General features: G+C 36.2%; 1 protein-coding gene and 1 long non-coding RNA gene across 2 annotated transcripts in view; both read left to right on the plus strand.

Moving 5' to 3' along the window:
- The window catches only part of LOC308687291 (adhesion G protein-coupled receptor L3), a gene marked incomplete at its 5' end in the record, with an annotated part of 274,566 nt that overhangs the window by 194,947 nt on the left and 52,091 nt on the right, over window positions 1-27,528 (plus strand). The window contains 4 exons of the mRNA XM_081359704.1: window positions 7,626-7,809; window positions 12,763-12,885; window positions 17,286-17,491; window positions 26,267-26,443. Coding sequence (XP_081215830.1) covers window positions 7,626-7,809; window positions 12,763-12,885; window positions 17,286-17,491; window positions 26,267-26,443 — 690 coding nt within the window. The remainder of the gene's footprint in view (window positions 1-7,625; window positions 7,810-12,762; window positions 12,886-17,285; window positions 17,492-26,266; window positions 26,444-27,528) is intronic.
- On the plus strand, window positions 20,542-22,658 carry LOC308687293. Its single transcript, XR_014029725.1, has 4 exons — window positions 20,542-20,613; window positions 21,092-21,148; window positions 21,605-21,679; window positions 21,759-22,658. It is a non-coding gene; the product is annotated as an uncharacterized lncRNA (long non-coding RNA).

A 27,528-nucleotide genomic window follows, 5' to 3' on the forward strand; every position in this document is an offset into this window, starting at 1 on the left:
TAGAACAGATGTCGTTTGAAGGAGGAAGGGCATTTAGTGTTTTAGATTATGAGGGCATATGAAAAAAAAAAAAGTGCTCGGCTAATTAATTTATTCACAAAATTCGCACAATTAAGCAAATTTATGCTTAAGTTAAACAAGAAAAATATCTGCCAATGGGGTCAGAAAAATGATCTTTTCACTTTTAATTGTTAAATTTATTTCTTGTTTTAAACATAGACATTGCATCATTTTGATGTATATATATATTTTTTTTTCAGAAAACAAGATTTAGGGCCCTATTTTAATGATCTAAGTGCATGGTCACAAGTACACTTAGGTCGTGTCCGAAACGTCAGGCGCATGGTCTAAAAGGGTTGTCCCTATTCTCTTAATGTGTAATGGATGTGTTTTGGGATTTACGTGCGTTAAACCAATCAGAGTCTCATCTCCCATTCCCTTTAAATGCCAGTTGCGCTCGTGCCATGGCAGATTCGCTATTTACATGACGGAATTTGATAGTGGAAAGACCGAAGCCGCCTCCAGAGCGCAAACGGAACTGCTCGTGCGCAAGCAGACCATCTACAGGACAAGCCGGATTCCACCATATCTTTATGTACACAATAATAATATCTTACATTTGTAATTAATTATAATAATTATTTAATATTTGGCATGCTTGTGTGCTGCTGTGCATCCCTGTGTGTGTAATAAGCAGTGTGCGCACGTTGTGGACCTGCCTATAGGCGCATATAACTAATGCGCCCTTTAAATAAAAAAAAAAATATTGCGCCATTGACTTTAGACCAGGTTTCAGTTGGTCAATAGCGCAGTCTTTTTCTGTTGCCTCAAAATAGCAACGTGCCAACAATGTGCCAGAACACACCTCTTTTCAGACCAGCACGCCCATGGCCGCACAGATGGGTGCAAATGCATTTGCTATTTAAACAATGTGGCGCAGGACGTGAAAATGATAAGTGTGTCGGGCTGAAACTAGCAAAAAACACTTGCGTCGCGCTTGGCGCTGCATTGCGCCGGGTGTGAGATAGGGCCCTTAATATCTTAAGTAATTTTGCTTCTCAAGTAAATGTACCTTGATTTAATAATGTTTACGTTTTTGTGCTTGAAGACAAGACAAAAAACACTAAGAAGGAAAGTCATTTTTTTTTTGCAGTGTCTTGGAAAATCCAACTTAACCTACTGCTGTGGTTTGACACGGTCGTTATTAAATGGACTTTAATGGAGAATCAGTGTTTAACAGCATGTGATGTTTTAAAGATGAATGTGACCTTACTTGATCCCAATGTGATGCTGTATGAGAGACAGACACACTTGTTTTATAGGCTGCTAAGATCGGTGTTGTCTGTCTGCCAGGATCAATTGCAAATGCATACAGACACACACTGCATAAACTAAAGGAGTTTATTTCCTAAGGCATTTAAAATGGGCATTATGGGTCGGTCTAGTGCCTATATGCACAACATAAAAGCTGCATAAAATAAAGAACATGTATTAAAAAACACTATATGAATTTTCTTGTAAAGGCTAAGCACACACAATTTCCCTCTTTTTTTTTTTTTTTTTAAACAATGCAATATGAGTCTGGCTGGTATCTATATGCACATACAAAGCAGCATGCAATATTTGTTTTAAAATTAGAACTTGTATTATACAATATGAGTTTTCTTCCTTTAATGACTATCAGAGTGATCAGCCACACACACATGCAGTTATAATGCAGTCTGGAAGTCATTCGTATGTATGAGAAGAATCACCAGATTAGCACAAGCAGATTTTGAAACACACACACACACACACACACACACACACACACACACACAAACACACACACACAGAGTTGTTGGAGTTTGCAGGGTTTCTTCTGCTCTGCTGCTGAGATGATTCAGTATGTCTGACCTTAGAAACACGTGTGCTGCTGAAAAAGGGTGAACCTGTCAGGAAAACTGTCAAGAAATGTCAAAATGAACTAAAGATCCTATATCCAGCTTATTTTTAGGACCATTTAGACTTCTTATATTGTCACATTATTTTCATGACACTTAAGCATATTTCCCCTTTAAGTTCTCAGAATGTGAAAAACATAGTTACTGTAATGTGATTTATTTATTTATTAATTTTTTAATAGGTATGTTTTTTGTTTTCTCTGTGTTAATCTGCTTTAAAATATATATATATATATATATATATATATATATATATATATATATATATATATATATATATATATATATATATATATATATATATATATATATGTTTGGCAGCTCATAGAAAAGATGTTTTCATTCAAACGATCTGTTGTGTTAGATCAAGTTCTCAGTTTAACAGTTGTTTCTAATGTTCTGCTAACACATTTACCTCCCAGAATCCTTTAAAAGGCTAATCTGCATCACAAATGCACCTCTCTCACTCCTCTCAATCCGTATGTATTCATCTCATTAGCATAGAGCTCTCTAAGTTGAGACGTTTAAGTTAATTGTGAGCCTGCAATCAGCACCAAATGTTTGCTTATATGAATATTTATTGTGTTGTGCACAATGTGATTCATGATGATTCATAAATTGGAATTAGAGAGCTTTTGGCAGTTTGTGTCTTGGCCCGATTACGTTCCCCCTGAGCTCAGACAGCCTGACCTGGGATCATTGAGTAATCTGCTTGTGTTCTCGCCGGGGGTTTGTTGATGATCTGGGGTCAGGTGGTAAGCTGCTCACATTGGCTGGTCCAACCTGTGTAAGCCATGAGATAGAGCGGTTCAGTTCGGCCCAAACTCATAGCCTGAGCCGGTTCAGCGCTGCGACGGATTACAGAGATCAGCACTGGTGCACTGACAGGACATTTTTTTTACTTTATACCCAGAGAGTAACAGTAGATTAGTGCGGTAATGACAAAGATGCGTTTACGGCTCAAACTTCTCCATGCCACCGAAACATGTGACTCTGCGGGATTAGTTCAGCCAATGAACATTCTGTCTTCGTTTACTCAATGAAGCTTTATTTTACTCATAAAAAGTGTGAAAATTCTGATTTAATCATGTCTTTATGATACATATAATGCTAGCAAATTAACCATTGTCCATTTCCCCCCAGACATCTTTAAGATGTTATTTCTGTCGCAAGGTCATTGTTGTTAACCAGAACTATTAAAACATTTGGTTACACTTTATTTTAAGGTGTCCGTGTTACAGTGTAATTATACATTTAAGTGCTGAGTAATATAAATAAACTACATGTACTTACTATAGGGTTACGAATAGGATTTGGTTTGGGATTAGTTGCTTGTAATTATGAACATTTTTTATAATTACAACAGTAATTAAGTGCAACGTGTAACAAGGACACTGTAAAACAAATTGTTCCCAAACATTTTTGTAGGGCAGCAACTAATGATTATTTAAATAATCGATTAATCTGTCGATTATTTCTCAGATTAATTGGATGAAAAAATAATAATTACAAAAATAATAATTATTACATTTAAAATTTTCGCTTTAGTTCAAGTTAAATTACTAACTGGAAATAAAAATAAATAAAACTGTCACGGGTTAGAATCCAAAGAGACTTGAAACAAGAAATCTCACAAAATAGTAATTTAATAGGACACCCGAATACTCAAAGGTAGCAGTTAACATAAACACAACTAACATTTACGATGATCGACATTGAACTGAACCAAACAATTAGCTAAGCTATGACAACAGGTGAACGAAATGACTAATCAAAAGAACTGAGAAATTAGGTCAAGACAGACAAACTAAGAACAAAGAATACCGATGACGATAAACTGAAAGTCCATAAACATGACAGAAACCTAAATAGTAATATAAAAAATAATAAGAATGAGAAATAATGACAAATTACAAAATAATTAACTAAAATTAAAAAATGCTAATTCAAAATATTAATAAAACTACAATAGTATATAAATGATACTAAAATAAGAAAAAAAATCCCTCGTTGTCATTTCCATCACATAATGCCAACTTTCAGAAGAAAAAAAAAAAGATCCAGAACTTTTTTCTTCCGAGCAACGCAAAAGCTTGAAGAATGTAATGAGACGTTTGCACCAGTACATTAATGACATAAAACACCAATGTTTATAGTGTTGTCAAAAGTCGATAAAATACTGAAATAGTTAAAGGGGGTGGGTTTGGTACCGACTACTGAAATTTTGGTATAGAGTGGTGCAGGTATGACAACATTTTGTAGGCCAACCGGCAGTTAGCATCACGCTGGTTCCCTCGACAAAAACCCAATAGGATTTTCCCATAGGCTTCACAAGTGATAATGATGTGTTTTATGTCGTAGAAAGAAACGTGAAAGTGTCTTGAGCTTGTGTTCACCACAGACCTTATTACATCCATTTAACCAAAACTCCGTTCAAAAAACCCATTGACATCAGGACGATGGAACCGGAAGTGTTAAAAACTTGCTTCTGCATTTTGGCTTACAAACTTATGTAATACCTGCACCACTCTATTGTGACAACACTAATTAGTTCCCTCCGGTTTTTATTGTTTGTTTTTTTTGTAGGTTTTTTTTTTTTTTTTTTTGCCACATATTGCAACAAGGTATGTTTAATAATTTGAAAGATTTGAGAGCTGCAGCATAGCACAACATTTTCAGTGAATAATGCATTCAATTTAAGCATAAACATTCTTCAAAACATATTTTGTTTGAGGGGAGAAAGATGATTCAGGTTTGGAGTGAGAAAACAACAAGTGTCATGTTGTTTGGGTGACATTCTCTCAGCATTAGCACTATTATGTGTGAGTGTTGACTCTCTGGAGTGTGACATTGATGTCTTGATTACATAAACACGCATACAGAATGCACACTCAATTCCCGTACAAAAGCCTCGATTCACCTTCTGCTCTGCCTGTAAGTTTACCTTCTCTACATCAGAATATTCTCTTTCATACTTTATTGATCAAAAGCCCTGAGAGCCGTAGGGTTCACTCGGTCCTTGTGCGGTAAACTGCATTATACCGGACCTCTCCTCCCATAAAGAGCTTTGTCTTATCTGTTCACTCGAGTGCATTGAAAATGAAATGTCTTGAAAATTCAACAGATGTCGACTTTTAGCCTTGGCCGTGGAGCTTCTTTGAAGTGAGCACAAATCAGCATCTCTTGAAAGTTTGCGAGTGGTTTCCTGAACCTCAACTTCTGTTTCATCTTTTCTGTCCTTCCACTTCAATAGATTTCAGTCATTCTGACAAAACTGAAGTTTCCCAGCTGTCATTCGCTGCACATGTTTAGGCTTTGCCTTATTAGCATTCCAGTTGCAGTTTTCGCCTGTAGCATTTTAAATGTTTAATTGGCGGTAGTGGTGTTAAGCTGAGTGATGAGGTTTTGATGATGGAGGTTAAATATTATTAAAGGGCTGAATGATCGACCACAGCTGTAGTGCCGTCTTCTCATCCGAATTTGTAGCTTTTAGCGAAGAGCTCTTTCTCTGTAGAGCGTCCACTTCTTGCGAAACTCACAGGCAGCAGTTGCTGAAGTGTCGGATTGGTTAGTGTTTTCAACAACTTGACATCCGGCATTGCAGAAAGCCAGAGGCAGGTGTTAAATGACTGTGTGTGTGTGTGTGTGTGTGTGTGTGTGTGTGTGTGTGTGTGTGTGTGTGTGTGTGTGTGTGTGTGTGTGTGTGTGTGTGTGTGTGTGTGTGTGTGTGTGTGTGTGTGTGTGTGTGTGTGTGTGTGTGTGTGTGTGTGTGTGTGTTTTGTACCATCTGTCATGTTATTACCAGTGTTTTGGACATGGTACAATGGGAATGAAGGTTCACATCTTTTGATCAATTAATTTTTTCAAGTCATTTACTAATTGTGCATATGCACTACATGATTCATCTATACATTTCATATTAAATTTAGTTCTGAATTTATGAAAAGACGTAGGAACTACAGAAACCAGACATTCACAAAATCACATACTCAGGGTGGCGTTATAAACGTGTTAAGATTACATTTTATACTGAGATATTTCATCTTTATATTGTATTGTATGCCATCATATACAGGAAAATAGTAACAAAATCTGCATTATAGATCAAGCTGTGAGGTTCCTCTGCGTAAAAATGCAGATAAGCATATGTACAGCTGGTCTGTAATCTGTTGGGTCTGTAAAAGTTTGTGCGGAAAGCCCTTATATGGAGATGATGGGGTATGTTTATGCAAATTACTAACCTCGGCCATGTGGTTGCTTGTTTTGAATGCTCCAAATTCATTAACATTACAACAAGGTTAAGAACAAATTCATGAGTGTATGCATGTGTTGTGAATTAGGCGGACATTTTTCATGAGAAATGCTTATAATCCATGTAATTATTAGTGAATGAAACCCATTGTAAGCAATACCAAATGGTTTTCCAAAAACCAAGGAAATCTACTACATAATACCTGGAGAAAGTTTTCTGTTAACATTCTCATTTATCTCAATGACAGGACCAATCATTACCAAAGTGTTTTGTTTTTTTTTTTTTTTTTTTGCTGTACATTTATTGCTCAGGAAGATTTATCTCATTAACATTGTTATGTGTCAGATGACAAAAAGTATATTAGTTGTGTCCCAATACCATCATATACACTGTGAACTTATACTATGCACTATGTGGTGTAAGGTTATTTTGTCATTAAACATTGAAGCCTGATAGCCCCTCCGACTCTGATGTAATTAAAGCTGTGACAGTTGAGTGCATGTAAAGTCCAACATTCTACACTTCATTTTTTTTTTTTCCTGTTAATTGAGTGCATATTTAAAGGCCAATGCACACTGCACCCACAGACGACAACAGACACTTTGTTGGATTTTGTTGGAGCAGTAGGCCTATATTCCCCTTGTTGGCATCTGTCGGCCTAGGTCAGCTCTTGTTTTCACCTTCTGAACATGTTGGGTCTTGGAATGTCTGAGAAGTAACTTACTGTAATCTGGTGACAGTCTGCATCTTTACTTTCATACCAAAAGCAAAATGAATAAGCCTCAGGCTGAAGGAAACGCAAATTCACTCCTCTACAGTTGAGGGCGTAGCTCAAACAAAGCTTTCTAGCTGTGCTGCCAGTCTGGATTGCAGAAGAATTGGACGCAGGGGAAAAAAGTACAAGAATCTTCAGCAATAAAAAAAAAAAAAAAAATAAGACAAATGGGATGTTTATCTAAAGTAATTTTGCTTATTAGTATGGTTGAATTGGACCATTGAAGGTCAGCAGCAAAGACATTGGTTAATAAAGTGAGATTATGTGAGATCTCGTTCACGCACCACACACGTCACCTCTGAACTTTCTCCTGATTTCTCTCAACATGTGGACAGGAGACCAAGCAGTCAATAAATGTGAAAACAAAGTAACTTGTGTTACTTGTTTGAAAAAGTAACTCAGATATTTTATTGTAAATTTAAAAGTAATGCATTACTTCCCTAAGTAATCTGATTACATAACTCATGTTACTTGTAATGCGTTACCCCCAACACTGGTCCTGACATACCTCATATTGAATTGGCTAGCCGAATTATGCTGAATAGCCAGCAAAAGACCTTTCTAAATGTTAATTTTGTCAGTAGTTTTTAGGATGTTGACAGGTTTAACAATGTGCTAGCTGCATCTGACTGCTAATGTTGTTTTGCCACTGCAGGCAATGGTGGAAACAGTGAACAACCTTCTGCAGCCGCAGGCGCGGGCGGCGTGGATGGGGCTCTCGACCGGCGAACAGCTCCGGGCCGCCACCATGCTCCTGGACACCGTAGAGCAGGGCGCTTTTGTGCTCGCTGACAACCTGCTCAAAACTGACGTTGTGCAGGAAAACACAGAAAACATCCGTAAGTCATTTACGTTTATGCATTTGGCAGATGATTCTACTTGTAGTGCATTTTATCGGTTCATGCATTCACTGGAAATCCAACATATGACCTTGCCATTGCTAATGTCATGCTCTGCTGTTTGAGCTACAGGAATGTAAGTCAGGATTCAGTATCTCTAGAATACCATAATCATACAAACAAATGACAGACTTATCTCTTTTATTATTCTGTTGGAGCGAGGATGTTTTGTGGTGTGTAGGTGGCGCTTTGCAAGAGAAGGGTACAAAGAAAGGTCTGAAACTGGTTTTGTTTTTATTTTAACCTTCAGAACATGTTAATTGTCAACATCAGTAGGTCAAACTAAAGATTATAAGCGCTCTTTTATACATTTCCCATAAATTACAGAAGTCATTTTGTCATTTATATTTCCCATAAATTACAGAAAAAAATATTTGCCTGAACATTTTGTCATTTATATCTCTCATAAATTACAGAAAAAAAATATTTGCTTGATCATTTTGTCATTTGTTTCTCATAAATTACAGAGAAAGAAAAAATTGATCATTTTGTCAATTATATTCCTTATATATTTGCTTGGTTTCTGTCATTTATATTTCTCATACATTGTGAGGAAATGCATTTCCTTGATGATTTTGTCATTTATACGCCTCATAAACTATTTAAAAAAAAAAACGTCTTAATCATTTTATCATTATTGTCAACCTTGTAACATGTTTAAATGGTTGAGCTTTGAAATGGTCACTTGCAGGCTGTTGCAACAAAAAAACATAGGATTTGTACCTCTAATGTGTAAAAAAAAAAAAGAAGCAACGTGACACCAAAGCGGGCATTATCCATGGAACATGTCAGAGCGTCTGTTTTTGATTGTGATCGAGGTTGCCAGTACCAGAAATCATCACAGCCCAGCTATCAGCTGTGTCCATGGACCCCGTCAGCCCTGATACACACCGATAAACCTGTTTTCCTCAGAGATAATCTCATACCACTCTCTGAATGCACCATTAACAGATGGATTTGACTACTTTACGTTTGTAAATCGTTTCATTTTCTTTACTGGGAGGCATAATTAAGCATTTTTAAATGAAAGGCTGAGTGAGCATATGCCACGAGTGATAATTTAGTGTCGTTTACGATGCGTTTCTCAGCCCGGGGAGGAATCGGACGAGACGTTTTGAGGACGCCCACATTTTCCTGTGCCGCTTGCATCTGTTTGCGAATATCACAGTGTGAATGTCAGCATTCCCCAGATCATGGTGTTGTGTGCGTGCGTATATTCCTCCGGGATAAAAGCGGATGTATCTTCCGTTCCTAAAGACGGGGATTTAAGACAATCTGGCTGCCATGGAAACTCCAGAATTTAGGTCTGCCGCCTCTCTGTGGAGATAGTCGCATTTTGGGAATTAATAAAACAGAATTTATCGTGTCTGGCATGTGATTTATCCTGATATTAAGGGATCCGGAGCTTGGCTCTGTGGGGCGAGAGAGTCTCTCCCGACAAACTTTTTATGAGGGTTATTTTATATCCTTCGAGCTGCACGGAGATTAATCTGCGGGCTGTGACACCTTTAGCAGACCTTCAGGCCCTGTTTGATGGGGTTAGTTTGCGGCGTTATAAGGTTTGTTTGGCCCACGGGGCCGTTGAGTCCGTCACTGGCTCTGCAGGGCTGAATAGCAGCCTTAAGTTAAAGGAATTGATCACCCGAAATTGAAAATTCAGTCTTTTACGCACTCTCATGTCACTTTATTTGGTGGAACACACAAGGAGATGCTGTTTTCCATACATTGAAAAAAAAAAAAAACTAAAATTGGTGTAGAATCAGTTTTCACTCAGAAAAAGCTATTTTCACAAAGAAACAGCAAGTAACTAGGGGGGTAACAATATATCATGTCACAATACAGTATATCACAATGCAAAACTGCAACAATATGTAGGCTGTTGTGGATAGTGAAAATGTGTATCGTGGATAGTTCACCCAAAATAAAAAATACTGTGTGAGAAGTTTTCAGTTTTAGTGTCAGTACTACATCAAACTACTATAATGTTGAATATAATGTATAATAATGCAATGGGGGATTATTTGTGTAAAAAGTGGCCTACATTATTTTAAATATATCTAGTCGGTGACAGAGTGCAAGCACATTCATCTAATATAATTCTATATTTCCAGCTTTAGAATCATGCATATTTTTATTCTGGTGTCACCATTGTCCTGTGCATTGGGTTCTCAGCACCAAGTCAAAGCCTATTCATTTCAACCCCCAATGTAATACAAAATTTTGCATTTTAATCAACAGTAAATTTATTTGTTAACCTTTTATCATATGTCTTGGAGTATCGCAATAATATCATATCGTGACATGAGGGTATCGTTACACCCCTACAAGTAGTCCTAACACATTGAATTTGAAAGTAGAAAGACTGAAATCGTATTCTCTTGTAAAACGTAATCCAGTAATATTTGTTTTAATAGATATTTACACAAGTGTGCAGTCAAGCTCCAAAAAGCAGTCGTATATTCTCCAATGTGTTGTCCATGCAAGTTTTGCACTCTTTTCCAAGCCTTCTGAAGACATTTAGTAGTATGTTGTGTGAGGAATATAATTTAAGATTTATTCATCCGAAACGTGCAAAAAACAATAATGTTTGACATTAAACCTGGCACAATGCGTCTAAAGGTGTTATGTTTGCAACCCAGGCTTACTGGAAAAAACGTGCCTCTACTTAACTCCAAAAAAATCTACCTACCTATATATATATATATATACAGTATATATACATTTGACTGCAGTTGAAATGAACACAAGTGTCAGTAAAACAACTTGCATCACTTTTCACACAAATTATGATTAGTCTAAATGTGAAGATATCAATAAATAAAGGTTTATTTTTGTGTGGTTTCTTGTTCAATACTCTGTTATGACCTCAAAACACTTTTACCATAGTGCATGATTTGTAAACTTATGGATTTTATTGTTTGCATCTCACAAATAACATGATAGTGAGAACGATGACAACATTTTCATTGAGCGAACTATCCCTTTAAGGCAACACAGAGCGCCAGCGTCGTGCCATGTGGAGAATCGGGAGAAGATTAGCGGCGTTGCCATCTGATGTTAGTGTTGATGACACAGTTGTTCAGGGAAATAAAAGCCTGTTTGTGTGTGAGAATGGATGCTCATCTTTTGCCAACTTACCCTGAAGTGGTTGTTATCCTCCTCTTTCGGTTTAATATAATGCGCTTTAAAAAACAGTGCACCATTCTATTTAGATTTTCCTTTTTGATGGAGAGTGTGTTTGTTTGTTTGTTTGTTGGAGTGTCTGTCCTCATGCTCATAATCTGGCGAGCAGATTTTGTGTGATTAACGTTATTTAAACCGGCTTTTGATTTCTCTTGAGGCACAACAGCGTCTCAGCCCGCTGTTTGCTGTCTTAAGCTTTTCACAGCGACGGTGGAGGAATGAAAAAGTGTTTCCGGCCTGCAATAGTCGTCTGTTTCTGCCCACAGCTCTTTATCGCTCTCTTTTGTCCTGTTGGCGGCAAATACCTGAAACGGTGGTAAGCCCCACCCCGCCACCGAATCCATGTCTCCGTTGGGATTTTTAATGTTAATTTTGGTGCGATAAGTGTTTGTGTAAATGCTCTGGGATTTTGTGGCTGACTTCTTTTCAGGTTCTGTGAAAGGATGTTTACGAATGCCCAAAAAGGCAGCTGCAAAAATCAGGCAGCGAGTCAGTGTATTCATACTTTAATTAGAGAGCTGGGCTGGATCAGAGTTGGAATCTCAAACAGCACATGATGCTTTAATTTGTTCAAACAGCACAGCATGAGTTCTCCATTTGAACTTGTTTTATAAGTGCCGACTCTACGCAAGTTTGTGACGCAGATGCTTCTACGCAAGCTTGATGTCATATGTGTTGCGTTTTAAAATGTGTAAGAACACAATTCATAACACTGCATTCATTGTTGTCAACTACTGCTGTATAAAAGTAAAAGTATAAAAGTGAGTTGATACTGATCAAAATGTAAGCGAGGTGATAACAGTGATCATTCATGTCTAGTTAAAGTGGTTCTTTAAAGGCATTTACAGATTTGATTAAAATATCTGGATTTAGTTATCTTGGGCTACGTTCAGACTGCAGGTAAATGTGGCCCAAATCCGAATTTTTTTCTTTTGTTTGTTTTTTTTGCTCACATGTGACTTAGATCTGTTTTTGTCATGACAGTGTGAACACCAAACCGATCTTTTTGATTCTGATTTGGGCCACTTCCATATATGGTACTAAATCTAATACAGTTTTGCAATGCGACCTCAGTCTGAACAGTCAAACAGAATTTGTGCGACTTTTATATCACTCAAGATCAACATTCGTCCCAATGTTGCACTTTTAAAACAACAATTTGTGAAAAGCTATACACAAAATCGGATCTGATCAATAAATCGAAATTGATTACCAAGGCTTGCAGTGAGACACGTTCTTGTGTTTTTTGGAAAAGGCGGATATATTGATACTCAAAATTGCAGTGCAGCAATTGGCTGGCATCAAGGCAATCATATATAAAAGACCATCATATAAACACATTTATAGATAGAGAGATGCATTTGTTTTAAATATTTTTAATTGCCCAAAACAAATAATGGCACATTAAATTGGGCATATTTTAAAAGAATTTGGGTGTTCTCATGTTAATTTATTTATTTAAAGTGACTACATTTAATTAATGTATTTGAAATTGCTACAGTTCTTATAAACTCCCAATAGATATCTTGAGCGGATGTCAAGATTATCAGTGATTTTTAATTTCAACCTATTCATCACACAAAGCGAGTGTATGACATCAAAAGACTTCGAAAATAGAACACAAGTGGGATGGACCAAGTATATTAAACACGTTGATGTTTCTTTCCCCAGTCCTCATTCACTTTCTGTCATGTGTGTGTTTCTGTTCAGAGCTGGAGGTGGCGAGGATGAGCACAGATGGAAATCTGCCCGATCTGAAGTTTCCACAGACTGGAGGCCAAGGGAACGCCATCCACCTGTCAGCCAACACTCTCAAACAACACGGCAGAAACGGTACACTCACAACATTATGGGGTGGTCATATGTAACGCTAACAGGGTTATTATATTTAACTAAAACTAAAACCATAAAACAAAAACTGACGATTAACTAAAAAAATTAAATAAATAAAAAATAAAAAAATTGCTAAGGCAACAGTTAAAGTACTAAAATAACTAAAATAAAATCAAATAAAAAAAACTAAAACCGTTAAAAGTCCCTGTAAAGGCAATTCTAAAAATAAATTCTAAACACATTAGAAAATTTAGAAATGTACTGCTAAAACACATTACAAAGACTGTGAACTGTGAAGTACTGAATTGTGAAGTTAGACCGTTAAACAGTTTTTCACCATTGCTGTGTTCAGGATTTTTTGGGCGGGGCTAAAACGGTGGCTCGATGACACACTGGAGCCGCTGAGCTCCTGGCCCCGCCCCTACTGTCGATGACGCACTGAAGCCACTGAGGCTGGCCCCTCCCCTAACAATATAACTAGAGCACATTCGCATCAGTTCGCCGCTCAATCGCGAGTTACTGTCAGTACTATTAGTTACTACAGCCTACAGTTTGCTAGCTAGCTATGCCTTTGTCACGGACATGCATATCACCTGGATGCGATCACTTACAAAACAGATCGGTGTCCTTATTTAAATTTCCGAAAAACGAACATATCAAGAAGAGGTGGATTCATTTTGTGAAGAGCCACCTTGATGGAGAGCTGAGGATCACCACCAACACCCGCCTCTGTAGTGATCATTTTACACAGGATAGTTTTATAAACTTTCGTTGGAGACAACTGGGATTCACTGATAATCCGCTATTTCTGGTGAATGGGGCCGAACCGACTACCGCCTCGGCCTTCATCCGTCCTCGAGCATCCATTCCGGCTGTAGCGGTGACAGTTGAGAGGCGGCGGCAGATTTCCCACGAGTGGGCGTGGTTTCAGCACAGCCAGCGGACACGCCCCCAGTGTTTGTTTCAAGATTTTGATAGCTTATTTTATTTACTTGGCGGCTTTTTTTTATCATTCAAATTTGGATGGGTGGCTAATAACACATTTTTGTTACTGTAAAAAAAAAAACCCATGAGAATTAACTGAAATAAAATAAAGTAAAAATATATATATATTTTATTTTAACTAGTGGCTAAGTCAAAATGGTAACACTTTAGTTTAGGGGTCCAATTCTCACTATTAACTAGTTGCTTATTAGCATGATATTACTAGGATAATGGCTATTTATTAGTACTTATAAAGCACTTATTAATGCCTTATTCTGCATGACCATATTCTACATCCCTTAATCCTACCCCATAGCTAAACTTAAAAACTACCGTACTAACTATTATTTGAGTTTATTGGGGCAAAAGTCATAGTTATAAGTTCACTGGACCCTAAATTAAAGTGTGACCATAAAAACAAATCTCATTTTGTTCTAAAATAACTAAAAGTGAATTAGCAAAACTTAATAAAAGCTATATAGACATTTGAAAATGACAAAAAGATACAACAGAACTTTAACTAAAATGAAAATGAAAAGAGAGAAAATGAAGAAAAAATGAATTAAAAAAATTAACAAAAACTATAATAGTATTTAAATGATTCTAAAACTGAACTGAACACTAGTGCCACTTCATTCTCTGAAACTCTGAATTTACAATATCCTTCTTGCCAAAATACAATAGGGGGCTAATAAGTTTAGATCCTCAGTGCGTATTCCCTTTTTATGAACAAGTTGCCATAAAACTGGTTTCCTTCATCAGAGGTTTTCCTTTCATCACCAAACGCTTGTTACTGAACGGCCCATCAACAGGAATGGGGAAAAATTGTTGTCTGTTATTGTGAGTCAGTGATCCCAGACTCTGCGGGGAGGCGGTGGGTTTTTTCATTTTTTTTTTTTTAATTTCTTTTCATGAAAAAGCAAGTGAGTGACACGAAAATAACGAGCAGAACTGTTGCTCTGTCAAAGGAGGCAGTAAAGCGCTAATAACATTTCAATAAAGCAGAATCAAATCGACTCTGTGGTTAGATTTTTTTTTCTCGCTCACTCGAAACCTTTGTGGCTTTCAGTAAAGGCTGCCGAAAGAAAAAAAGCATTATGGTTGTTATGTATTCATTACATGATCAACTGAAACCCATCTAATCAAAACTCAAATTATTTCACTTCATTGCTTATAACGACTGAAACAGTATTTCGATCAGCTTGAGACAGTGTCTGCTTGCTCTCCATGATGTGATAATGAAGACGTTTTTTGACCTCTAAAGAAACGTGCTGCAGAACCCCAACGCCCCATCAGGACGTGTTCAACAGCAGATTTAGCAAGTTTTGCTTTGTTATGCTGCAGCTTTGGCTTTTTAAAGCTTTATCTCCTAAACGAGCTCCCCTCGAATCTCTCATGCAGTGAAAGAAATTAACTTTTCCAATAAGGGCTAATATTTGCCCACTTAAATTGATTTCCTAGGGCATTTTTACCAATTAAATGAAATCAGTTTAAATTGATCAAAAGTGAAAGTTAAGACATTTACATTGTTTCAAAAGATTTCTATTTCGGTTTCCACAAAAATATGAAACAGCACAACTTTTTTCAACATTGATAATAATAAGACGTGTTTCTTGATCTTTTTTAGATCTTGATTTCTGAAGGATCATGTGACACTGAAAACTGGCGTAATGATGCTGAAAGTTCAGCATTGTATCACAGGAATAAATTACATTTTAAAATGTATTACAATAGAATTAATACAATAGAATATATTTTCCCACATTTTTTACAGAATTTATGAACAGATAAATGCAGACTTGGCGAACATAAAAGACTTCTTTCAAAAACATTATACAATTTTTACAGACACCAAAGTTTTGAAGGTTTAATGAAGCTCTGGTGAGATGAATTGCTATTACACTGTAATTACAATTACATAATGTAATGCGATTCATGTTTTAAGACTAACAGAAATATGAAATTGTACTTTTAAATATGAAACAAGTGACGTAATGAGTGCTTTATTGAGTCATTCATTCAACCGATTCATTTAAAACAGCTGACTGTTCAGAAACAAAGCTTTCCTTATGAATGGGTCACTGCATCATTGACTCAGCCAGTTTGTTCAAAAATGCAGATTCATTCAGTAGCTTCATGTTGCTCGAAGATGTGCAACGGTTCTGCTGTGGCTTGGAACTGTTTTTGTTTTCCAAATATTCAAAGACAGTGTTGTGTCTAAAATATTAAGATACTTAATTTTCATGTCTTGTTTATTAAAGTGAATACTGAACAATTGTGCCAATGGAAAAACAGCACTCTTGCTTGTATGATATGTTATACATTTTAAATGAAGTATATATAAATATTAGGGGTGTAATGGTTTACAAAATTCATGGTTCGGTTCTGTTCGATACGCTACAGTGGTGACACGGTTCGATACGTTTTCGACAGCAAAAAAAGAAAGAAATGCCAGAGGAATTTCCTTGATTTTTAAAAAATATATATTTATTAAAACTAACATCATAAAGTATGATCTTTTTTTACTTTGAACAATGATGGAGCTATACTTGACTCTTCTTAGCAGCATATAAAACAAAAACAGCTGCTTATAAAAAAAAAAAATAATAATATTGTTGTAGTTATAAACAAAGGTTTATTTCAGTTTTATTTTAAGTTTGCAAGGCTCCAGATTGACATCTGAGGGCAGCAATTTTATTCATAATGTCGAAATAATGAATCAAAAGCAAAACGATTAAAAAATAAATATCTGGGAGTGGAAAAGGCAGCCACTTATTGGTTACAATGGTATTTTAATGTCTTTTTTAAATTTTTAAATATGTATAAGTTTTCCTACATCTTGAAACTCGCAGCGATGTTATTACTTCTGTGGTGTATTCAAATGCTTTCTTTACTGGATCTCTTAGCGCTGTGTAGTAACAGTGTCTCATGATCAAGATCGGCTCGTGCTAAACGCCATTTTTTTACAGTGTATGGTCCAAACTGATAAACGGTCCGTTAAGCACAAAATGACTTGCACAGTTTCGTTACGCTTTCATTATGTTTGCCATTAGATGTTGGGCAACGCTGTGGTGGTCGTGCCAGTGCGCCAGCTAACAAAATTTTGGTCGGCAGGAAAAATGGTCCAACGAATCATTCAATTTGTAATGCGTTCCGAACCGAAAGCCTAGTACCGAACAGTTGAATACAAATATGTGTATCGTTACACCCCTATATATATATGTGTGTGTGTGTGTGTGATTGACCAATTTATTTGAGTCCCTCAAATGTGAGTCTTTTTACCAATTATTTTGAGTAGCGAAATAATACTTCTGATTTCACCGAATTACTGAAACGACCCATGTGAACTTTGTCATTGTAATGAATAAATTTGTACTAAAATGAACAGCCACTCTCTTTCTGTCTGTCTCTCTCAGGTGAAATCCGGATGGCGTTTGTCCTGTATAAGCATCTGGGTTCATACCTTTCCACAGAAAACGCCAGCATGAAGTTCAGCAGCGAGACATTAAACACCAACTACTCTGTCATCGTCAACTCTCCCATTATAACAGCAGCCATCAACAAAGACAGTAACAAAGTTTACCTGTCCGACCCTGTCATATTCACAGTCCGACATATTCAGGTACAAGGCTGGAAGACATGCGGTTTGTGTTGTGTTCACTGTGAGATTTGTTGTCAGAATAGAAACATCCAAGAAATTCCAAGAGTGCTGGACTGTGTGTGTGTGTGTGTGTGATTGGTTGGGTAACTCAGATGAAGAGGTGATGAATGAATGGTTGCTTTAACAGCAGGTCCCTCAGTCACACCACCAGCATTTATGCCTGAATAATTTTTCATCCAACCACTTTATTGAAACGTACCCAAAAAATTACAAACACAGATACTCTGCCTCCAGCTATGATTAAACAGGTTGAGAGACCCGGGAACTTGGTTTCCTGTTTGTGTGTGTGGGAGGACGTTCACGGGAGAGCGATAACCGCAGAACTCTGCAGATTTCCACAGAATCAAAACGTCTGGATCTCTGCATGTCCCAACGGCCTATATCTCTGTTTATTATAGATTTTGCCATATTTGATCATGCTTTCAGCCACCATTAAGAGCGATTCACTTTTTGCTCCTTTTAATACATTTTACAAAGTTTAAATCCATTGCATAGATTTTTCCCCAAAATGCTGAAATTTTCATTTATATTATATGGAATTAGCTGAACTTTAGAGGGCTTTTTGATCATTGTTCATCAGCCTTTACAACCTTGTGGTATAAATGTGAATTGCACTTATTCAGTCATCAAAGATTCACTTATTGTTGTGCAGAAGAAGAAAAAAACACTGTTACGCACTTCAGGACGTTAGCGACCCTATATAATTTTTACAAAAAATTAATTGGAAAACAGGCATTGTTTTTTATATATTTTTTTCTTGTTATGTTGTTTATAATGAACTCATTGAGGAATACTAAGAAGGTTGATGTCTAACTTTAAAAAAATGTATGAGGGGGAGGGTAGTAAATGACGTCCCGGGTCACTAACGGCCTGAGGTATGCGTTTAAGGCTTAAGTGTGTTAAGAAACAGTCATGAAAGTGTATTCTCTTTAAGTACACTTAAGCATCCTTTAATTTCATTAATATGATATTATCTGCAAGTGCAAATTGCGTTTAAGATTTGAATAACACTACAAGTGCACATTCAGTACAATTAAGCACACATTGATTCATGTTATTCCAAAAGAAAGATAAAAACAACAATCGTCACTATAGTCTTTTCAAAATATTATGTCTTGCCCCACCTCTAAAACAAATGACCAAACCCTTGTTAACCATTAGTTCTCTACACAAACGACTGCAAACTCACATCCGTCTGCCAATGGTTTTGATCTGTTTAATCAAGGTTCTCCTGGTGTGTGTGTGTGTGTGTGTGTGTTAGGGATGGGACGATTACCGGTTTCACTATAAACCACGATAAAATGTACTGACGGTTAGTAATATCGTTTAAAATTTAATTATCATTAAAACCGTGTTTGATTATCGCGATTTTAGATCCTGTCAGACTGGCTCTGATCCTGTTCAGTCTGCTGCGCCTGCGGCGCAATGTTATTTTTTTTATTCAAGAAGGAATTGCGGAAGGCCGTGACCAGGGCCGGATCTAGACATTTGGAGGCCCTAGGCAAAATTCATGTTGGAGGCCCCCCCCACCCCCAATAAAACACACTTGAAACAAATATGATTCCTAACCTTTTTATTTATACAACATTTAACTTTAAATTTAGTATATTTTTACTTACACAGTACATAAGTTTGGACAAATTACTATTTGTAATGTTTTTGAAAGAAGTCTATAAATCCTCATCAAGCCTGGATTTATTTGATCAAAAATACAGAAAAATAATATAGTGAAATATTATTACAATTTAAAATAATGGTTTTCTATTTTACTAGGCTATACTTTAAAATATATTTCTGTGATGCAAAGCTGAATTTAGTGTCACGTGATCCTTCAGAAAACTGATTTATTATCAAATGTTAGAAATGGTGCTTAATATTTATTTTATAACATGTGATACTTTTTTTCATGATTCTTTGATTATTAAAAAGTTCTTTTAAAAAAGTCTTCAATATCACTTTTATAAATTTAACACATCCTTGCTGAATATTCCTGTTTTTTTTCTGTATTTTTGATCAAATAAATGCAGGCTTGTAGCATAATAATAAACTTCTTTCAAAAACATTAAAAATAGTAATGGGTCCAGACTTGTTACTGCACTGTAAAAACTAAAGGAGCCTCAAGTATCCTGTTGGATACTCAAGGAACTTCAAAATGTAATTTAGGTGCCTCAAAGCTCTTTTTCCTATAGAAGGGTAACTGGAGGAGCATTGACAATCTTTGAGGTTCTTGCTGGAACTTATGGGATCCTTTAAGCACTTTGTATTTACTTCAGAGGTTCTGGAGTCACCTTTTCATTACTATGAGACCTCGAAGTGCTTTGGGGGAAAATAGAGGAACTTGAATGCGATAGAAGGGTTATTGGAAGATCTTTTAACATTTAAGTGGTTCCTGGAAGATCTCTTAAGTTAAAGCCAGCATCTGGAGGAACCCAATGGTTCAATGAGGCCTGAATTAGATTATTATTCTATTATTATTATTATTAGGCCTATCCTATTATTATTATTATTATTATAGGCTACTTAAGTTTGATTCAGTATACATACCCAGGTGAAAAAGACGTACTATTAAATGTATTAAAAATGTACTTGAGTGTGTTTTTAGTAGACCTACATTACAAATATACTTTAATGCATTTTTATTATTATTATTATAGGCAAGTTTGATTCAGGATACATACCCAGGTGAAAAAGATGTACTATTAAATGTATTAAAAATGTACTTGAGTGTGTTTTTAGTAGACCTACAATACAAATATACTTTAATGCATTTTTAATACATTTAACAGTAACCTAGTCTTTTTCACTTGGGTAGCTTACTTATATTTAGTATAGGCCTATTTTATTAAGTCATTTAAACCTTAAACAACAACACTAAATAATAATAATAATATATGAAGAAGAAGAAGCAGGAGGAGAGAAGTTTTATTCAGTCACGAAACTGCTGCTATTCCTCTGCTGTCGTCGCTTCAGTGATCCTCGCGCTGCTCGCGCGCAACAAAGCTCAGCTGATCGACGTCATCGGTTTGAAAGTAACGGCTCCTCTCATCAAAGCTTCCGCCGTTTGTTCGGCTCTCCATTACAAGGTTTGTAAACTCGCCAAATAAATATAAATACAGAGTCTACTCACTATATATTTAAACACACACATATATATATATAAACTAAATTTATTATACATTACTACGTTTTTACAGTGTTTACCACTCGTTTATTGCACAGTATCTGGTTTTAGCCGCGATGCTAACTAACTACGTTGATCTAATGAACAAATGGAAATTATTGACTTATTGTCTTAGATTGATTTAGTCATTCAATTCAACATATTTTGTACAACTGTCTTCAAATTGCTGATATAGCCTAACTAATTTAGAAAATTCTCTGATTCTTGGCGTTTGTTATGAATAACAAAAACAGGTTATAGTTTGCTCTGTTTTTGTTTAGCCTAACGTTAACTTTACTTACTACAGGTGCCCTCATTCTCTCGAATACCATTTTAAAGCCATTTACTGGTCAATAAATATTATGTTGTGAATAATCAGCTTTGTTCTTTTGTTTCCCCAGAACAACCATTACATTTCTAAAATAATCTGAACATTTCAGTGGCAACATTGAATTACAGTAAGTTACCTGAACCACATGCAGTACTTTATTACTATGAACTTTCTCTGTGTGCAATTGTATTGTTTGACTGTGTACTTGTGTTTTTTTAATCAGTTACTCTCTGAAAATATTTTCTCATGATCTCAAATCTCATTCATGTTACTCAGAAAAATAATATCACAGGTTTGATTCACAAAAAATGCTATAGACATTTTAACTCTGAATTATAACTTCAAGTTTAGTCTTTTTCGACAAAAAAAAAGGAAAAAGCTATTAGGCTTCAGAAGACTTGCAACACAACCCATAACACATGAGTTGTGAACTCATTGATTATTTTTAGGATCTTTTCTGGGACATTTTTGGAGCTTAACCATTTTTACATAAATTGTTGCATTGAATTGAACTAGACAAGTGTACATAAGAATGGTTTCATGAATGATTTACACATTTGTTTTCTTCTTGTGTTTCATGCAGTGAAATTGAATGGTGACTGGGGTTGCATTATGCCTGAGATCTGCTTTTGGTTTCCACAGACAGAGAGTCAAACAGGTTTGGAACGTCACAATTATTTAAATTTCACAACTATCACTTTAATAACATTACTAACAGTAAATTTTGTACTTTGCAGGGATCTCAGTAAGCTGAAATACAAGTTTGATCAAGAATAAAAATCCTCCTGTAGACCTGAAAATCATTGAAGTGCCTGGACCATCCACCAGAAAAGAAGAAAAACAAACGGAAAACGATGCTGTACCTTTTCACTTTTCTAACTCGTTAAGTATCTCATACCAACTTGGTCCCATAGTGACATTTTTGACCACAAACGAAATTGCTGATCGTGTGGATTCTTAGTGAAATGACTGGAATTCACCAGTGAACATTCACAGAACAACAGATCATTTTACTGCACCTTAACTCTGTTTCCGGGTCGAAGCCTCTACTTCCTCTATCTTGTTTCATGAGAATACTCAACAACCATTTATGAACACTGTTGATTCAAGTCACACATTTAAGATTTTCAAAAGCCATAGTGTACATTACAGTCTCCAGTCTAACGGCATCCCAGACTTAAACATTTTATGATTCAAAATAGCTGAATAACTAACCATCAGAGATTTCAGTATAGAGATAAAGGTTACAGCACAATGAGTGTATATTAGCACTGTTGTTTGTTTTTGGCATCTGATAGAGCTTTTGGACTTGGAAACAGTGATGTCAGACTTACCATCGGACTGAAACACAAATGTTTTAAAGTTAAGTATGATGGACATTTTTAATTAGTTCAAATGTAATTTTATTTACATTGATTTATTTCGTGGAACATATGTGTTTCCATGCATTTTGTTGAGATGTCTTTTCTTGTTTATCTATTGTATATACATGGTTGATTATTCATGTTGCTTATGTATTATACTATTTTTTTGTGTATTCATTGATATTAATCTGTAGTTAGCTTTTTTCCCCATGTGCATGGAAGTGTATGTATAAAAATGAATATCAAATATGTAATAAACAATTCTTATTTTGTATTTGGTTCAATTTGTTTATTATAATAGATGTCAAAGGTAACCATAGTAACAACATGAAATTAAATGTAAAAAAAAAAATGAAATTTGGTTCCTGGAGGCACCCAAAGTGGTTCCACACAGTGCCTAATATAAGAGTTCCTCAGGAAACCTGTGTGGTTCCTCAGAGAACCGCCCCTTTTTAAAGGGTGCCTAGAGGATCTACAGACGGTTCCGCCGGTGTGGCAAAGTGAAGAACCCCAAAAGGTTCCTCCAGGCACCTTTAATTTTTACAGTGTGGTAGCCTATCAAACTTTATCTAAGCTAATCTCTTTTTTGTTTAATGAAGATGTTATTGTTCTTGTTGTTATTTTGCTGTTTTATTCAGTTTATTCACAGTTCCAGAATACAACTTCAGTAGATGAACATGAACGTGCTTTTATAATTTGTCTGCGTTATGGGCAGGATTTTTCCCTCCCATTTAATCAATAATGACTGCAGATATTGTCATATTATTAATATCAGTAATATGTTATTATGTATTGCATTGCTACCTTAAATATGCTATACACAAATCAAGTGGAAGAGAAAGACACGATCGCTACTGAGCAGGAAAAAAAATCTAAACTAATATTCGTATAGGCTATGATGTCAGGGTATTATCTAATCATCAGCATCAGAATATAGAAGATAGACCCATATGAGATCCTTTATTTGAAACATTTAAAAATGTTGCAGTGTGTTGGTTTTTTAACTTTGAATACAAACGTCTTGTCTTTTACTTTTGTAGCTTTTTTACTAGTCAGCTCTGGACGCGATGTTATTCACTGATTGTACGCGCAAATTCAAAGCGTCGCGTCTGGGCACGTTAATGACGCTCGCGCTCTTTTAAACTCACAAAGCGGTGAATGATTTTTCCAGAAATGACGCTGATCTACAGTAGCCCACAAGTTTATATTTAAAATACATTGCAATCACACCAAAATCGATGACCTGCATTACGAGCTGTGCTTCTTTGCGTGCCTATTTCTGCTTTTGCTTCGCACTCGCAGCACCTGATGGATGCGTTCGTTGACCGCCTCTGATCGCCTCTGACGTCTCCTCGGACTAAACTGGCTGGCGCCTCTATACAGTCATGGGCTGGCGTTAATGTGACGTAATGTAACAGTCTATGGTTAAGATAAACATCGTTACTATTTTTAGTTGATTAATAGGCTACATTTTGAAATAAATTGTAGATAGGACATTTAGGCTAAATTTTTTTTTTTTTTGTCCCTCTGTCTGGGCCCCATCCCGCCAATCGGGCCCTAGGCACGTGCCTAGTTTGCCTTTGCGTTAATCCGGCTCTGGCCGTGACCGTGCTCGGGAGATTTTTCAGCCTTTTAAAAGAACCAATTTTGAGGTGTGGTCATATTTTGGCTTTAACAAAAGTTCTGAGGGAAACTTAATCGAGGATGGTCACCCTGCCAGCACAACATGCACAAAAAAAAGTCGCTGCAATATAGGGGGAAACTTAAGATCTGCCGAGTCGTCTTGTGTGACCATCACCGACTGTATAGTGAACGCAAGGCAAGTTATCTTTGACCTCAATACCAAAACTACGTCTGGGAAATAATTGGGCATAAAATGTTGTTTTAAGTTTAACTATTTTATATCAATCACTTGAAATAAACGTGAAGCTTCCGCAAAAAAAAAGTTTGCAGCAAGTGGCTTTGAGCCAAAGACGAACGAACAAGTTCAAACAAGACTATTAAGAGTGACATTTAAGGGATAATAATTAATATTCATTATACACTTATTACACCGATCTTTTTTAGATTAGTGTATTAAATCTTACCTGTTTATAAATCCATTATGTACAGCGTACAAAACAATCGTCCCGATAAGATGATCACAACAATATTATCAAACTCTGTAAACAATAAATCAACTCTGATTTAATTTTCCATACAATTAAAAACGGAGACGCAAGACGGCAAGTTGTATTTGAATGAAACGAGAGAGCGCGTCCATTGTGATAAATGTTGTAATGTCTGTCAGAGAGTTTGAAGTCTGCCCAGATGAAGAATACAAGACTCCACGAGACTTTTATAGATGTTTTCTCTCAGTTAAGCACACTCTTAACATAGCCTACATGTCGAAGAGCGAATGTTAAAAGGGAAAAGAAAACACTCTAAAACACGCTACAAATCAAAGTGGTTTTCAAAGTAAACACATAATAAAACAACGGTCAGCAGTAGAGCGGTCATCTTCCTCTTTGCGCGAGCAATCTCACTCTCACTGTGCGTGCGCGCTCACATAAAAACAGCATGCATACAATAACGTACGCCATAGAAGTAGTTATCTGTCTTAAAGGCACATCCACATTCATGTCATGAACACTACTTAACACTAGGTGGCCGTTACAATGGATACGCGCGGTGTTATAATGCGTTGCTATTGACGACCGTCATTATAAGGAAGGAAATGCTTTAAAAAGTGCATAGAGCTGCTTGTTTTATTTGTTGTTTGTTGATTTTCAAATATAAAACTTGTTGAAATGTATTCAGTGTGAGCATCAACTCTTTTTGAACACTTTTATCTCGTTTTAACAAAACCGTGATAATATTGATCATCGCAATAATTTTGGTCACTATAATCGTGATATTAAATTTTCATACCGTCCCATCCCTAGTGTGTGTGTGTGTGTGTGTGTATGTATGTGTGTGTGTGTGTGAATGGTTTTGTGATATTAAAGTCTTCCTTCCACTGAGCGCCTGATGGCCCACATCTAGATTAGTATAATTTCAGCGTGGGTGAAGAACAGCGAGCTCATATCCTCAATGAAGAAACATCCATTTTACCCAGAGCCTCTGGTCTGAAGGATGTCTGGAACTGGCTTCAAAATTGCACAAAAGAAGCAAATGAAGTGTTTGAACGTATCTGACCAGATCTATGAGATAAAACTTTAGTCATTTCCAGTGTGAACAGGGTCCAAATTCAATGCCCGTCATGCACCAAATGCAACTGGAATCTGCTAATAAATAACATTCTACCTGGTCATTTTTTCATGAATTGCATAAAACACAATGATCATTTAACATGTGCTAATTGCCCAGATCAAATTAACATCTGCCGGATGTCCTTTAACTTATCTCAGTGTAAAATTAGAATTTGTATGTTTTGCAATTTAAAAATGTACATAGTCAAATTGAATGCATTATAATTGATTCAACAGAATGTTGAATTTGTTTGATAAAAATAAAGTAAAACTGTAAATACAGAATATATATATCATTATTTGCAATCTTCAGTGTCACATGATCTTTCAGAAACCATTATTATCAGCAGTTTTTTCTTTGATAAATAGAAAGTTCAAAAGTTCAACATTTATTTGAAATATAATTCTGTTGTAACATTATAAATCTCTTTACTGATGTTTTTGGTCAATTTTTATGCATCCTTGCATTTATTTCTCCTATTAATTTCATCATCATCCATCCTGCAGTTTCATGATCAGTAAAGCAGTAGTTCTGTTGATGAAATTCTTTGTTGCAAAAAAGGTTCATTTTGGCTCCTGAGTGTAACTCTTGTTATTGCCCATGTTGTGTGTTCTGCTCTCTAATGCAGTTTGCTGTTCTTCCTTCTTCAGCAGTCCGAGGAGAATTTCAACCCCAACTGTTCATTCTGGAGCTACTCAAAGCGCAGTATGATGGGCTTCTGGTCCACGCAGGACTGCCGGCTGCTCGGAACTAACCGAACACACACCACCTGCTCCTGCACACACCTGACCAACTTTGCTGTGCTCATGGCTCATGTGGACGTAAAGGTAGTGGCACTTTAAACACATCTGTCTGATATATAAACATCAGACTTGTTCTAAGCTAAGACGTTTCCAGCAACAATTTATCTGTCCACACATGAAAACATTGCATGATGCAGCACAGCCCATCAGATTGTTTTCAAAGCAACAATTTACACATTGCAACAATGAGGTTTTACAAATGAATAACACTATTACGAACACCCCCAAAATATGTAAATATATATTGTTCAAGTGTTTTTTCTTGCCATTTTACGTGGAGGAAGCTAGCAATCCAGTCTAAGAAACTGTAAATGATATGCTCTAAATCATCCTGAGATGTTTATAGAGGTGCTGAGTGGATTTTGCTCGGATGAAATCAGAAGAAAGATGTGAAGTGTGTTTGTTTGAAGCAGTGATGCAGCACAGATGATCAGGGGTGTGTTTCCCGTACAACAACATAACTCGCTGCTTAACTACCATAAAATAAATCAACTAGCCACTCTCGACTGTTTCCTGAATCCTAATTGTTGCAAATTTGTAGTCCAACCACGTTGGTTAATTATGTCACACAGGTGGTGGAGTAATAATTTCTTTTAATGAATCCATTTGAGATCAAATTAAAACTAGACTTTTGCCATAAATTAAGGACATGGCATCTGAGGACTAATTCCCTTTTTTTCTCAGTTATTTTGCTGTATGTCCAGATTCAATCATAGGCTCATAGTAAGCACATGTAAACTCAAAAAAGGTGCTTTAAGGTTCTCACCCCTCACCTTGGTCTCTTTTAAAGAAGACACTCAGCAGATTATTAGAGAAGTGAAAGTGTAAACAGTTATATAAGTTTAAGTTCCTTCTGTAAAGCAAATGTACTAAACATTTTCTATTTTATACAAAATGTATTTTTGCGTTCCAAATTTGAAGTTGATAAAACAAAAATTGAGCCCTATAAAAGGTTTTTAAGTACTGTTTCCATGTCCAATTTACAAATGGTTTTCACAGGATAAGTGTTAAAGCTTTTGAATGATACCTAATTAAAATATGTGATGGGGGGAAAGGGAAATAATAGTCATTTTTGTGTAGTGGAAACAGCGATCCTCTCTAAGGAAATG

Source organism: Scardinius erythrophthalmus (assembly GCF_964197995.2).
Source record: "Scardinius erythrophthalmus genome assembly, chromosome: 2".
NCBI classification, from domain to species: Eukaryota; Metazoa; Chordata; class Actinopteri; order Cypriniformes; family Leuciscidae; genus Scardinius; species Scardinius erythrophthalmus.